The sequence below is a fragment of the Heptranchias perlo genome, unplaced genomic scaffold (genome assembly GCF_035084215.1).
Source record: "Heptranchias perlo isolate sHepPer1 unplaced genomic scaffold, sHepPer1.hap1 HAP1_SCAFFOLD_609, whole genome shotgun sequence".
Lineage (NCBI taxonomy): Eukaryota > Metazoa > Chordata > Chondrichthyes > Hexanchiformes > Hexanchidae > Heptranchias > Heptranchias perlo.
Window position 1 is genome coordinate 45,167 of NW_027139633.1, and position 16,326 is coordinate 61,492.

At 51.5% G+C, this 16,326-nt stretch overlaps 1 protein-coding gene across 1 annotated transcript in view; it reads left to right on the forward strand.

Moving 5' to 3' along the window:
* Positions 1–16,326, forward strand: part of LOC137317331 (polyhomeotic-like protein 1) — a 128,259-nt gene that overhangs the window by 43,206 nt on the left and 68,727 nt on the right. Inside the window, exon 4 of the mRNA XM_067980743.1 lies at positions 5,663–6,008. Within this exon, the coding sequence (XP_067836844.1) occupies positions 5,663–6,008 (346 nt within the window). The remainder of the gene's footprint in view (positions 1–5,662; positions 6,009–16,326) is intronic.

Sequence of the window (16,326 nt, forward strand, 5' to 3'; positions counted from 1 at the left end):
TCCTATTGGTTCATTGGTCTGTTCATCCTATTGGTTCATTGGGCTGCTCATCCTATTGGTTCATTGGGCTGCTCATCCTATTGGTTCATTGGGCTGCTCATCCTATTGGTTCATTGGGCTGTTCATCCTATTGTTTCATTGGGCTGTTCATCCTATTGGTTCATTGGGCTGTTCATCCTATTGGTTCATTGGGCTGTTCATCCTATTGGTTCATTGGGCTGCTCATCCTATTGGTTCATTGGGCTGCTCATCCTATTGGTTCAGTGGGCTGCTGATCCTATTGGTTCATTGGGCTGTTCATCCTATTGGTTCATTGGGCTGCTCATCCTATTGGTTCATTGGGCTGCTCATCCTATTGGTTCATTGGGCTGCTCATCCTATTGGTTCATTGGGCTGTTCACCCTATTGGTTCAGTGGGCTGTTCATCCTATTGGTTCATTGGGCTGTTCACCCTATTGGTTCATTGGGCTGTTCACCCTATTGGTTCAGTGGGCTGTTCATCCTATTGGTTCATTGGGCTGCTCATCCTATTGGTTCATTGGGCTGTTCATCCTATTGGTTCATTGGGCTGCTCATCCTATTGGTTCATTGGGCTGCTCATCCTATTGGTTCATTGGGCTGCTCATCCTATTGGTTCATTGGGCTGCTCATCCTATTGGTTCAGTGGGCTGCTGATCCTATTGGTTCATTGGGCTGTTCATCCTATTGGTTCATTGGGCTGCTCATCCTATTGGTTCATTGGGCTGCTCATCCTATTGGTTCATTGGGCTGCTCATCCTATTGGTTCATTGGGCTGTTCACCCTATTGGTTCAGTGGGCTGTTCATCCTATTGGTTCATTGGGCTGCTCATCCTATTGGTTCATTGGGCTGTTCACCCTATTGGTTCAGTGGGCTGTTCATCCTATTGGTTCAGTGGGCTGTTCATCCTATTGGTTCATTGGGCTGTTCATCCTATTGGTTCATTGGGCTGCTCATCCTATTGGTTCAGTGGGCTGTTCATCCTATTGGTTCATTGGGCTGCTCACCCGATTTGTTCAGTGGGCTGTTAATCCTATTGGTTCAGTTGGCTGTTCACCCTATTGGTTCATTGGGCTGCTCATCCTATTGGTTCATTGCCCTGTTCATCCTATTGGTTCATTGGGCTGCTCATGCTATTGGTTCATTGGGCTGCTCATGCTATTGGTTCATTGGGCTGTTCATCCTATTGGTTCATTGGGCTGCTCATCCTATTGGTTCATTGGGCTGCTCACCCTATTTGTTCAGTGGGCTGTTAATCCTATTGGTTCAGTTGGCTGTTCACCCTATTGGTTCATTGGGCTGCTCATCCTATTGGTTCATTGGCCTGTTCATCCTATTGGTTCATTGGGCTGCTCATGCTATTGGTTCATTGGGCTGCTCATGCTATTGGTTCATTGGGCTGTTCATCCTATTGGTTCATTGGGCTGCTCATCCTATTGGTTCATTGGGCTGCTCATCCTATTGGTTCATTGGGCTGCTCATCCTATTGGTTCATTGGGCTGCTCATCCTATTGGTTCATTGGGCTGTTCATCCTATTGGTTCATTGGGCTGCTCATCCTATTGGTTCATTGGGCTGCTCATCCTATTGGTTCAGTGGGCTGCTGATCCTATTGGTTCATTGGGCTGTTCATCCTATTGGTTCAGTGGGCTGCTCATCCGATTGGTTCATTGGGCTGTTCATCCTATTGGTTCAGTGGGCTGCTCATCCTATTGGTTCATTGGGCTGCTCATCCTATTGGTTCATTGGGCTGCTCATCCTATTGGTTCAGTGGGCTGCTCATCCGATTGGTTCATTGGGCTGTTCATCATAGAATCATAGAATCATAGAAGTTACAACATGGAAACAGGCCCTTCGGCCCAACATGTCCATGTCGCCCAGTTTATACCACTAAGCTAGTCCCAATTGCCTGCACTTGGCCCATATCCCTCGATACCCATCTTCCCCATGTAACTGTCCAAATGCTTTTTAAAAGACAAAATTGTACCCGCCTCTACTACTGCCTCTGGCAGCTCGTTCCAGACACTCACCACCCTTTGAGTGAAAAAATTGCCCCTCTGGATCCTTTTGTATCTCTCCCCTCTCACCTTAAATCTGTGCCCCCTCGTTATAGACTCCCCTACCTTTGGGAAAAGATTTTGACTATCGACCTTATCTATGCCCCTCATTATTTTATAGACTTCTATAAGATCACCCCTTAACCTCCTACTCTCCAGGGAATAAAGTCCCAGTCTGTCTAACCTCTCCCTGTAAGTCAAACCATCAAGTCCCGGTAGCATCCTAGTAAATCTTTTCTGCACTCTTTCTAGTTTAATAATATCCTTTCTATAATAGGGTGACCAGAACTGTACACAGTACTCCAAGTGTGGCCTCACCAATGCCCTGTACAACTTCAACAAGACATCCCAACTCCTGCATTCAATGTTCTGACCAATGAAACCAAGCATGCTGAATGCCTTCTTCACCACCCTATCCACCTGTGACTCCACTTTCAAGGAGCTATGAATCTGTACTCCTAGATCTCTTTGTTCGATAACTCTCCCCAACGCCCTACCATTAACGGAGTAGGTCCTGGCCCGATTCGATCTACCAAAATGCATCACCTCACATTTATCTAAATTAAACTCCATCTGCCATTCATCGGCCCACTGGCCCAATTTATCAAGATCCCGTTGCAATCCTAGATAACCTTCTTCACTGTCCACAATGCCACCAATCTTGGTGTCATCTGCAAACTTACTAACCATGCCTCCTAAATTCTCATCCAAATCATTAATATAAATAACAAATAACAGCGGACCCAGCACCGATCCCTGAGGCACACCGCTGGACACAGGCATCCAGTTTGAAAAACAACCCTCGACAACCACCCTCTGTCTTCTGTCGTCAAGCCAATTTTGTATCCAATTGGCTACCTCACCTTGGATCCCATGAGATTTAACCTTATGTAACAACCTACCATGCGGTACCTTGTCAAATGCTTTGCTGAAGTCCATGTAGACCACGTCTACTGCACAGCCCTCATCTATCTTCTTGGTTACCCCTTCAAAAAACTCAATCAAATTCGTGAGACATGATTTTCCTCTCACAAAACCATGCTGACTGTTCCTAATTAGTCCCTGCCTCTCCAAATGCCTGTAGATCCTGTCCCTCAGAATACCCTCTAACAACTTACCCACTACAGATGTCAGGCTCACTGGTCTGTAGTTCCCAGGCTTTTCCCTGCCGCCCTTCTTAAACAAAGGCACAACATTTGCTACCCTCCAATCTTCAGGCACCTCACCTGTAGCGGTGGATGATTCAAATATCTCTGCGAGGGGACCCGCAATTTCCTCCCTAACCTCCCATAACGTCCTGGGATACATTTCATCAGGTCCCGGAGATTTATCTACCTTGATGCGCGTTAATTGGTTCAGTGGGCTGCTCATCCGATTGGTTCATTGGGCTGCTCATCCTATTGGTTCATTGGGCTGCTCATCCTATTGGTTCAGTGGGCTGCTGATCCTATTGGTTCATTGGGCTGTTCATCCTATTGGTTCATTGGGCTGCTCATCCTATTGGTTCAGTGGGCTGCTCATCCGATTGGTTCATTGGGCTGTTCATCCTATTGGTTCAGTGGGCTGCTCATCCTATTGGTTCATTGGGCTGCTCATCCTATTGGTTCATTGGGCTGCTCATCCTATTGGTTCAGTGGGCTGCTCATCCGATTGGTTCATTGGGCTGTTCATCATAGAATCATAGAAGTTACAACATGGAAACAGGCCCTTCGGCCCAACATGTCCATGTCGCCCAGTTTATACCACTAAGCTAGTCCCAATTGCCTGCACTTGGCCCATATCCCTCGATACCCATCTTCCCCATGTAACTGTCCAAATGCTTTTTAAAAGACAAAATTGTACCCGCCTCTACTACTGCCTCTGGCAGCTCGTTCCAGACACTCACCACCCTTTGAGTGAAAAAATTGCCCCTCTGGATCCTTTTGTATCTCTCCCCTCTCACCTTAAATCTGTGCCCCCTCGTTATAGACTCCCCTACCTTTGGGAAAAGATTTTGACTATCGACCTTATCTATGCCCCTCATTATTTTATAGACTTCTATAAGATCACCCCTTAACCTCCTACTCTCCAGGGAATAAAGTCCCAGTCTGTCTAACCTCTCCCTGTAAGTCAAACCATCAAGTCCCGGTAGCATCCTAGTAAATCTTTTCTGCACTCTTTCTAGTTTAATAATATCCTTTCTATAATAGGGTGACCAGAACTGTACACAGTACTCCAAGTGTGGCCTCACCAATGCCCTGTACAACTTCAACAAGACATCCCAACTCCTGCATTCAATGTTCTGACCAATGAAACCAAGCATGCTGAATGCCTTCTTCACCACCCTATCCACCTGTGACTCCACTTTCAAGGAGCTATGAATCTGTACTCCTAGATCTCTTTGTTCGATAACTCTCCCCAACGCCCTACCATTAACGGAGTAGGTCCTGGCCCGATTCGATCTACCAAAATGCATCACCTCACATTTATCTAAATTAAACTCCATCTGCCATTCATCGGCCCACTGGCCCAATTTATCAAGATCCCGTTGCAATCCTAGATAACCTTCTTCACTGTCCACAATGCCACCAATCTTGGTGTCATCTGCAAACTTACTAACCATGCCTCCTAAATTCTCATCCAAATCATTAATATAAATAACAAATAACAGCGGACCCAGCACCGATCCCTGAGGCACACCGCTGGACACAGGCATCCAGTTTGAAAAACAACCCTCGACAACCACCCTCTGTCTTCTGTCGTCAAGCCAATTTTGTATCCAATTGGCTACCTCACCTTGGATCCCATGAGATTTAACCTTATGTAACAACCTACCATGCGGTACCTTGTCAAATGCTTTGCTGAAGTCCATGTAGACCACGTCTACTGCACAGCCCTCATCTATCTTCTTGGTTACCCCTTCAAAAAACTCAATCAAATTCGTGAGACATGATTTTCCTCTCACAAAACCATGCTGACTGTTCCTAATTAGTCCCTGCCTCTCCAAATGCCTGTAGATCCTGTCCCTCAGAATACCCTCTAACAACTTACCCACTACAGATGTCAGGCTCACTGGTCTGTAGTTCCCAGGCTTTTCCCTGCCGCCCTTCTTAAACAAAGGCACAACATTTGCTACCCTCCAATCTTCAGGCACCTCACCTGTAGCGGTGGATGATTCAAATATCTCTGCGAGGGGACCCGCAATTTCCTCCCTAACCTCCCATAACGTCCTGGGATACATTTCATCAGGTCCCGGAGATTTATCTACCTTGATGCGCGTTAATTGGTTCAGTGGGCTGCTCATCCGATTGGTTCATTGGGCTGCTCATCCTATTGGTTCATTGGGCTGCTCATCCTATTGGTTCATTGGGCTGCTCATCCTGTGTTCAGTGGGCTGTTCACCCTATTGGTTCATTGGGCTGCTCATCCTATTGGTTCATTGGGCTGCTCATCCTATTGGTTCATTGGGCTGCTCATCCTATTGGTTCATTGGGCTGCTCATCCTATTGGTTCATTGGGCTGCTCATCCTATTGGTTCAGTGGGCTGCGTACGATGACTGTGTAATGTGGAACTTCCAGTTATGAACCGATCCCTTCCGTCTCTCCAGGCTCAGAACTTGGCCCTGAGGAACCAACAGACGACAGCAGTGGGGAGCCAATCCTGCGCTCCAAACCCAGCCCCGACCTTAACCGTTACCCAGGCTTCGACCCTGAATCCCAGTCAGGCCGCAGTCAGTCAGGCTCCAGTGGCAGGAAAAGGCTCAGGGGGCACGCAGTCTTCGGGGGGCCCTCAGACCGTGGTAGGCCCGCAGTCCCTCAGCCACACAAACCAGAGCGAAGGGGAGAGTAACCCCAAAAAGGCAGAAATGGACAGCACCTCAAATACTCACAGCTGTGGAATTAACCTAACGCGGAGTGTGACTCCCACCGCTGGACAGACGCTGATCAGCTCAGGTAATAATCAACCCAGTGTGGCACAGAGAGACAGACCAGGAATACACCACCCAGAGTGGGACAAAGAGAGGGAGAGAGAGAGGAATCCACCACCCAGTGAGGGACAGAGATAGAGAGAGAGAGGAGGAATACAACACCCAGTGAGGGACAGAGAGAGAGAGAGAGAGGAGGAATACAACACCCAGTGAGGGACAGAGAGAGAGAGAGAGAGAGAGGAGGAGGAATACACCACCCAGTGAGGGACAGAGAGAGAGAGAGAGGAGGAATACACCACCCAGTGAGGGACAGAGAGAGAGAGAGAGAGATCAGGATACACCACCCAGAGTGGGACAGAGAGAGATCAGGATACACCACCCAGAGTGGGACAGAGAGAGATCAGGATACACCACCCAGAGTGGGACAGAGAGAGATCAGGATACACCACCCAGTGTGGGACAGAGAGAGATCAGGATACACCACCCAGTGTGGGACAGAGAGAGATCAGGATACACCACCCAGTGTGGGACAGAGAGAGATCAGAATACACCACCCAGAGTGGGACAGGGAGAGATCAGGATACACCACCCAGAGTGGGACAGAGAGAGATCAGGATACACCACCCAGTGTGGGACAGAGAGAGATCAGGATACACCACCCAGAGTGGGACAGAGAGAGAGATCAGGCAGGATACACCACCCAGAGTGGGACAGAGAGAGATCAGGATACACCACCCAGAGTGGGACAGAGAGAGATCAGGATACACCACCCAGAGTGGGACAGAGAGAGATCAGGATACACCACCCAGAGTGGGACAGAGAGAGATCAGGATACACCACCCAGAGTGGGACAGAGAGAGATCAGGATGCACCACCCAGAGTGGGACAGAGAGAGATCTGAATATACCACCCAGAGTGGGACAGAGAGAGAGATCAGAATACACCTCCCAGGGTGGGACAGGGAGAGATCAGGATACACCACCCAGTGTAGGAAAAAGAGAGATCAGGATACACCACCCAGTGTGGGAGAGAGAGAGATCAGGATACACCACCCAGTGTGGGACAGAGAGAGATCAGGATACACCACCCAGAGTGGGACAGAGAGAGATCAGGATACACCACCCAGTGTGGGACAGAGAGAGATCAGGATACACCACCCAGAGTGGGACAGAGAGAGATCAGGATACACCACCCAGTGTAGGACAGAGAGAGATCAGGATACACCACCCAGTGTGGGACAGAGAGAGATCAGAATACAGCACCCAGAGTGGGACAGAGAGAGATCAGGACACACCACCCAGTGTGGGACAGAGAGAGATCAGGATACACCACCCAGAGTGGGACAGAGAGAGATCAGGATACACCACCCAGTGTGGGACAGAGAGAGATCAGGATACACCACCCAGTGTGGGACAGAGAGAGATCAGGATACACCACCCAGAGTGGGACAGAGAGAGATCAGAATACACCACCCAGTGTGGGACAGAGAGAGATCAGGATACACCACCCAGAGTGGGACAGGGAGAGATCAGGATACACCACCCAGTGTAGGACAGAGAGAGATCAGGATACACCACCCAGTGTGGGACAGAGAGAGATCAGGATACACCACCCAGTGTGGGACAGGGAGAGATCAGGATACACCACCCAGTGTAGGACAGAGAGAGATCAGGATACACCACCCAGTGTGGGACAGAGAGAGATCAGGATACACCACCCAGAGTGGGACAGAGAGAGTGATCAGGATACACCACCCAGTGTGGGACAGGGAGAGATCAGGATACACCACCCAGTGCAGGACAGAGAGAGATCAGGATACACCACCCAGTGTAGGACAGAGAGAGATCAGGATACACCACCCAGAGTGGGACAGGGAGAGATCAGGATACACCACCCAGTGTAGGACAGGGAGAGATCAGGATACACCACCCAGTGTGGGACAGAGAGAGATCAGGATACACCACCCAGAGTGGGACAGAGAGAGATCAGAATACACCACCCAGTGTGGGACAGAGAGAGATCAGGATACACCACCCAGAGTGGGACAGAGAGAGATCAGGATACACCACCCAGTGTGGGACAGAGAGAGATCAGAATACACCACCCAGTGTGGGACAGAGAGAGATCAGGATACACCACCCAGAATGGGACAGAGAGAGATCAGAATACACCACCCAGTGTGGGACAGAGAGAGATCAGGATACACCACCCAGTGTGGGACAGAGAGAGATCAGAATACACCACCCAGTGTGGGACAGAGAGAGATCAGGATACACCACCCAGTGTGGGACAGAGAGAGATCAGAATACACCACCCAGTGTGGGACAGAGAGAGATCAGAATACACCACCCAGAGTGGGACAGAGAGAGATCAGGATACACCACCCAGTGTAGGACAGGGAGAGATCAGGATACACCACCCAGTGTAGGACAGAGAGAGATCAGGATACACCACCCAGTGTAGGACAGGGAGAGATCAGGATACACCACCCAGTGTAGGACAGGGAGAGATCAGGATACACCACCCAGAGTGGGACAGAGAGAGATCAGGATACACCACCCAGTGTAGGACATGGAGAGATCAGGATACACCACCCAGTGTAGTACAGAGAGTAATCAGAATACACCACCCAGAGTGGGACAGAGAGAGATCAGGATACACCACCCAGAGTGGGACAGAGAGAGATCAGGATACACCACCCAGAGTGGGACAGAGAGAGATCAGAATACACCACCCAGAGTGGGACAGAGAGAGATCAGAATACACCACCCAGAGTGGGACAGAGAGAGATCAGGATACACCACCCAGAGTGGGACAGAGAGAGATCAGAATACACCACCCAGAGTGGGACAGGGAGAGATCAGGATACACCACCCAGAGTGGGACAGGGTGAGATCAGGATACACCACCCAGAGTGGGACAGAGAGACATCAGGATACACCACCCAGAGTGGGACAGAGAGAGATCAGGATACACCACCCAGAGTGGGACAGAGAGAGATCAGGATACACCACCCAGAGTGGGACAGAGAGAGATCAAAATACACCACCCAGAGTGGGACAGAGAGAGATCAGGATACACCACCCAGAGTGGGACAGAGAGAGATCAGGATACACCACCCAGTGTGGGACAGGGAGAGATCAGGATACACCACCCAGTGTAGGACAGGGAGAGATCAGGATACACCACCCAGTGTGGGACAGAGAGAGATCAGGATACACCACCCAGTGTGGGACAGAGAGAGATCAGGATACACCACCCAGTGTGGGACAGAGAGAGATCAGAATACACCACCCAGAGTGGGACAGAGAGAGATCAGGATACACCACCCAGAGTGGGACAGAGAGAGATCAGGATACACCACCCAGAGTGGGACAGAGAGAGATCAGGATACACCACCCAGTGTGGGACAGAGAGAGAGATCAGAATACACCACCCAGAGTGGGACAGAGAGAGATCAGGATACACCACCCAGTGTGGGACAGAGAGAGATCAGGATACACCACCCAGAGTGGGACAGAGAGAGATCAGGATACACCACCCAGAGTGGGACAGAGAGAGATCAGGATACACCACCCAGTGTGGGACAGGGAGAGATCAGGATACACCACCCAGTGTGGGACAGAGAGAGATCAGGATACACCACCCAGAGTGGGACAGAGAGAGATCAGGATACACCACCCAGAGTGGGACCGAGAGAGATCAGGATACACCACCCAGTGTGGGACAGAGAGAGATCAGGATACACCACCCTGTGTGGGACAGAGGGAGATCAGGATACACCACCCAGTGTAGGACAGAGAGAGATCAGGATACACCAACCAGAGTGGAACAGAGAGAGATCAGAATACACCACCCAGTGTGGGACAGAGAGAGATCAGAATACACCATCCAGTGTGGGACAGAGAGAGATCAGGATACACCACCCAGTGTGGGACAGAGAGAGATCAGGATACACCACCCAGTGTGGGACAGAGAGAGATCAGGATACACCACCCAGAGTGGGACAGAGAGAGAGATCAGGATACACCACCCAGAGTGGGACAGAGAGAGATCAGAATACACCACCCAGTGTGGGACAGAGAGAGATCAGGATACAGCACCCAGTGTGGGACAGAGAGAGATCAGGAGACACCACCCAGTGTGGGACAGAGAGAGATCAGGATACACCACCCAGAGTGGGACAGAGAGAGAGATGAGGATACACCACCCAGAGTGGGACAGAGAGAGATCAGAATACACCACCCAGAGTGGGACAGAGAGAGATCAGAATACACCACCCAGTGTGGGACAGAGAGAGATCAGGATACACCACCCAGTGTGGGACAGAGAGAGATCAGGATACACCACCCAGTGTGGGACAGAGAGAGATCAGGATACACCACCCAGAGTGGGACAGAGAGAGAGATCAGGATACACCACCCAGTGTGGGACAGAGAGAGAGATCAGAATACACCACCCAGAGTGGGACAGAGAGAGATCAGGATACACCACCCAGAGTGGGACAGAGAGAGATCAGGATACACCACCCAGAGTGGGACAGGGTGAGATCAGGATACACCACCCAGAGTAGGACAGGGAGAGATCAGGATACACCACCCAGTGTGGGACAGGGTGAGATCAGAATACACCACCCAGAGTGGGACAGGGTGAGATCAGGATACACCACCCAGAGTGGGACAGAGAGAGAGATCAGGATACACCACCCATAGTGGGACAGGGAGAGATCAGGATACACCACCCAGTGTGGGACAGACAGAGATCAGGATACACCACCCAGTGTGGGACAGAGAGAGATCAGGATACACCACCCAGTGTGGGAGAGAGAGAGATCAGGATACACCACCCAGAGTGGGACAGAGAGAGATCAGAATACACCACCCAGTGTGGGACAGGGAGAGATCAGAATACACCACCCAGAGTGGGACAGAGAGAGATCAGGATACACCACCCAGAGTGGGACAGAGAGAGATCAGGATACACCACCCAGAGTGGGACAGGGAGAGATCAGGATACACCACCCAGTGTGGGACAGAGAGAGATCAGAATACACCACCCAGAGTGGGACAGAGAGAGAGATCAGGATACACCACCCAGAGTGGGACAGAGAGAGATCAGAATACACCACCCAGTGTGGGACAGGGAGAGATCAGAATACACCACCCAGAGTGGGACAGAGAGAGATCAGGATACACCACCCAGAGTGGGACAGGGAGAGATCAGGATACACCACCCAGAGTGGGACAGATAGAGATCAGGATACACCACCCAGAGTGGGACAGAGAGAAATCAGGATACACCACCCAGTGTGGGACAGAGAGAGATCAGGATACACCACCCAGAGTGGGACAGAGAGAGATCAGGATACACCACCCAGAGTGGGACAGAGAGAGATCAGGATACACCACCCAGAGTGGGACAGAGAGAGATCAGGATACACCACCCAGAGTGGGACAGAGAGAGATCAGGATACACCACCCAGTGTGGGACAGAGGGAGATCAGGATACACCACCCAGAGTGGGACAGAGGGAGATCAGGATACACCACCCAGAGTGGGACAGAGGGAGATCAGGATACACCACCCAGAGTGGGACAGAGAGAGATCAGGATACACCACCCAGTGTGGGACAGAGAGAGATCAGGATACACCACCCAGAGTGGGACAGGGAGAGATCAGGATACACCACCCAGAGTGGGACAGAGAGAGATCAGGATACACCACCCAGTGTGGGACAGAGAGAGATCAGGATACACCACCCAGTGTGGGACAGAGAGAGATCAGGATACACCACCCAGAGTGGGACAGAGAGAGATCAGGATACACCACCCAGAGTGGGACAGAGAGAGATCAGGATACACCACCCAGTGTGGGACAGGGAGAGATCAGGATACACCACCCAGAGTGGGACAGAGAGAGATCAGAATACACCACCCAGTGTGGGACAGAGAGAGAGATCAGGATACACCACCCAGTGTGGGACAGAGAGAGATCAGGATACACCACCCAGAGTGGGACAGAGAGAGATCAGGATACACCACCCAGTGTGGGACAGAGAGAGATCAGGATACACCACCCAGAGTGGGACAGAGAGAGATCAGGATACACCACCCAGTGTAGGACAGAGAGAGATCAGGATACACCACCCAGTGTGGGACAGAGAGAGATCAGAATACAGCACCCAGAGTGGGACAGAGAGAGATCAGGACACACCACCCAGTGTGGGACAGAGAGAGATCAGGATACACCACCCAGAGTGGGACAGAGAGAGATCAGGATACACCACCCAGAGTGGGACAGAGAGAGATCAGGATACACCACCCAGTGTGGGACAGGGAGAGATCAGGATACACCACCCAGAGTGGGACAGAGAGAGATCAGAATACACCACCCAGTGTGGGACAGAGAGAGATCAGGATACACCACCCAGAGTGGGACAGAGAGAGATCAGGATACACCACCCAGTGTAGGACAGAGAGAGATCAGGATACACCACCCAGTGTGGGACAGAGAGAGATCAGGATACACCACCCAGTGTGGGACAGGGAGAGATCAGGATACACCACCCAGTGTAGGACAGAGAGAGATCAGGATACACCACCCAGTGTGGGACAGAGAGAGATCAGAATACACCACCCAGTGTGGGACAGGGAGAGATCAGAATACACCACCCAGAGTGGGACAGAGAGAGATCAGGATACACCACCCAGAGTGGGACAGGGAGAGATCAGGATACACCACCCAGAGTGGGACAGATAGAGATCAGGATACACCACCCAGAGTGGGACAGAGAGAAATCAGGATACACCACCCAGTGTGGGACAGAGAGAGATCAGGATACACCACCCAGAGTGGGACAGAGAGAGATCAGGATACACCACCCAGAGTGGGACAGAGAGAGATCAGGATACACCACCCAGAGTGGGACAGAGAGAGATCAGGATACACCACCCAGAGTGGGACAGAGAGAGATCAGGATACACCACCCAGTGTGGGACAGAGGGAGATCAGGATACACCACCCAGTGTGGGACAGGGAGAGATCAGAATACACCACCCAGAGTGGGACAGAGAGAGATCAGGATACACCACCCAGAGTGGGACAGGGAGAGATCAGGATACACCACCCAGAGTGGGACAGATAGAGATCAGGATACACCACCCAGAGTGGGACAGAGAGAAATCAGGATACACCACCCAGTGTGGGACAGAGAGAGATCAGGATACACCACCCAGAGAGGGACAGAGAGAGATCAGGATACACCACCCAGAGTGGGACAGAGAGAGATCAGGATACACCACCCAGAGTGGGACAGAGAGAGATCAGGATACACCACCCAGAGTGGGACAGAGAGAGATCAGGATACACCACCCAGTGTGGGACAGAGGGAGATCAGGATACACCACCCAGAGTGGGACAGAGGGAGATCAGGATACACCACCCAGAGTGGGACAGGGAGAGATCAGGAGACACCACCCAGAGTGGGACAGAGAGAGATCAGGATACACCACCCAGAGTGGGACAGAGAGTGATCAGGATACACCACCCAGAGTGGGACAGAGAGAGATCAGGATACACCACCCAGAGTGGGACAGAGAGAGATCAGGATACACCACCCAGTGTGGGACAGAGAGAGATCAGGATACACCACCCAGAGTGGGACAGAGAGAGATCAGGATACACCACCCAGAGTGGGACAGAGAGAGATCAGGATACACCACCCAGAGTGGGACAGAGAGAGATCAGGATACACCACCCAGAGTGGGACAGAGAGAGATCAGGATACACCACCCAGTGTGGGACAGAGAGAGATCAGGATACACCACCCAGAGTGGGACAGACGGAGATCAGGATACACCACCCAGAGTGGGACAGAGGGAGATCAGGATACACCACCCAGAGTGGGACAGAGAGAGATCAGGATACACCACCCAGTGTTGGACAGAGAGAGATCAGGATACACCACCCAGAGTGGGACAGGGAGTGATCAGGATACACCACCCAGTGTGGGACAGAGAGTGATCAGGATACACCACCCAGTGTGGGACAGAGAGAGATCAGGATACACCACCCAGAGTGGGACAGGGAGAGATCAGGTTACACCACCCAGAGTGGGACAGAGAGAGATCAGGATACACCACCCAGAGTGGGACAGAGAGAGATCAGGATACACCACCCAGTGTGGGACAGAGAGAGATCAGGACACACCACCCAGTGTGGGACAGAGAGAGATCAGGATACACCACCCAGTGTGGGACAGAGAGAGATCAGGATACACGACCCAGAGTGGGACAGAGAGAGATCAGGATACACCACCCAGTGTAGGACAGAGAGAGATCAGGATACACCACCCAGTGTAGGACAGGGAGAGATCAGGATACACCACCCAGAGTGGGACAGAGAGAGATCAGGATACACCACCCAGAGTGGGACAGAGAGAGATCAGGATACACCACCCAGAGTGGGACAGAGAGAGATCAGGATACACCACCCAGAGTGGGACAGAGAGAGATCAGGATACACCACCCAGAGTGGGACAGAGAGAGATCAGGATACACCACCCAGTGTGGCACAGAGAGAGATCAGAAAACACCACCCAGTGTGGGACAGAGAGAGATCAGGATACACCACCCAGTGTAGGACAGAGAGAGATCAGGATACACCACCCAGAGTGGGACAGGGAGAGATCAGGATACACCACCCAGAGTGGGACAGAGAGAGATCAGGATACACCACCCAGAGTGGGACAGAGAGAGATCAGGATACACCACCCAGAGTGGGACAGGGAGAGATCAGGATACACCACCCAGTGTGGGACAGAGAGAGATCAGAATACACCACCCAGTGTGGGAGAGAGAGAGATCAGGATACACCACCCAGTGTAGGACAGAGAGAGATCAGGATACACCACCCAGAGTGGGACAGAGAGAGATCAGGATACACCACCCAGAGTGGGACAGAGAGAGATCAGGATACACCACCCAGTGTGGGACAGAGAGAGATCAGGATACACCACCCAGAGTGGGACAGAGAGAGATCAGGATACACCACCCAGTGTGGGACAGAGAGTGATCAGGATACACCACCCAGAGTGGGACAGCGTGAGATCAGGATACACCACCCAGTGTGGGACAGAGAGAGATCAGGATACACCACCCAGTGTGGGACAGAGAGAGATCAGGATACACCACCCAGTGTGGGACAGAGAGAGATCAGAATACACCACCCAGAGTGGGACAGAGAGAGATCAGGATTCACCACCCAGTGTGGGACAGAGAGAGATCAGGATACACCACCCAGAGTGGGACAGAGAGAGATCAGGATACACCACCCAGTGTGGGACAGAGAGAGATCAGGATACACCACCCAGTGTGGGACAGAGAGAGATCAGAATACACCACCCAGAGTGGGACAGAGAGAGAGATCAGGATACACCACCCAGTGTGGGACAGAGAGAGATCAGGATACACCACCCAGTGTGGGACAGAGAGAGATCAGGATACAGCACCCAGAGTGGGACAGAGAGAGATCAGGATACACCACCCAGAGTGGGACAGAGGGAGATCAGGATACACCACCCAGTGTGGGACAGAGAGAGAGATCAGGATACACCACCCAGTGTGGGACAGAGAGAGATCAGGATACACCACCCAGAGTGGGACAGGGAGAGATCAGAATACACCACCCAGTGTGGGACAGAGAGAGATCAGGATACACCACCCAGTGTGGTTCAGAGAGAGAGATCAGGATACACCACCCAGTGTGGGACAGAGAGAGATCAGGATACACCACCCAGAGTGGGACAGGGAGAGATCAGGATACACCACCCAGTGTGGGACAGAGAGAGATCAGGATACACCACCCAGTGTGGGACAGGGAGAGATCAGGATACACCACCCAGTGTGGGACAGAGAGAGATCAGGATACACCACCCAGAGTGGGACAGTGAGAGATCAGAATACACCACCCAGTGTAGGACAGAGAGAGATCAGAATACACCACCCAGTGTAGGACAGAGAGAGATCAGGATACACCACCCAGAGTGGGACAGAGAGAGATCAGGATACACCACCCAGAGTGGGACAGAGAGAGATCAGAATACACCACCCAGTGTGGGACAGAGAGAGATCAGGATACACCACCCAGTGTGGGACAGGGAGAGATCAGGATACACCACCCAGTGTAGGACAGAGAGAGATCAGGATACACCACCCAGTGTGGGACAGAGAGAGATCAGAATACACCACCCAGTGTGGGACAGGGAGAGATCAGAATACACCACCCAGAGTGGGACAGAGAGAGATCAGGATACACCACCCAGAGTGGGACAGGGAGAGATCAGGA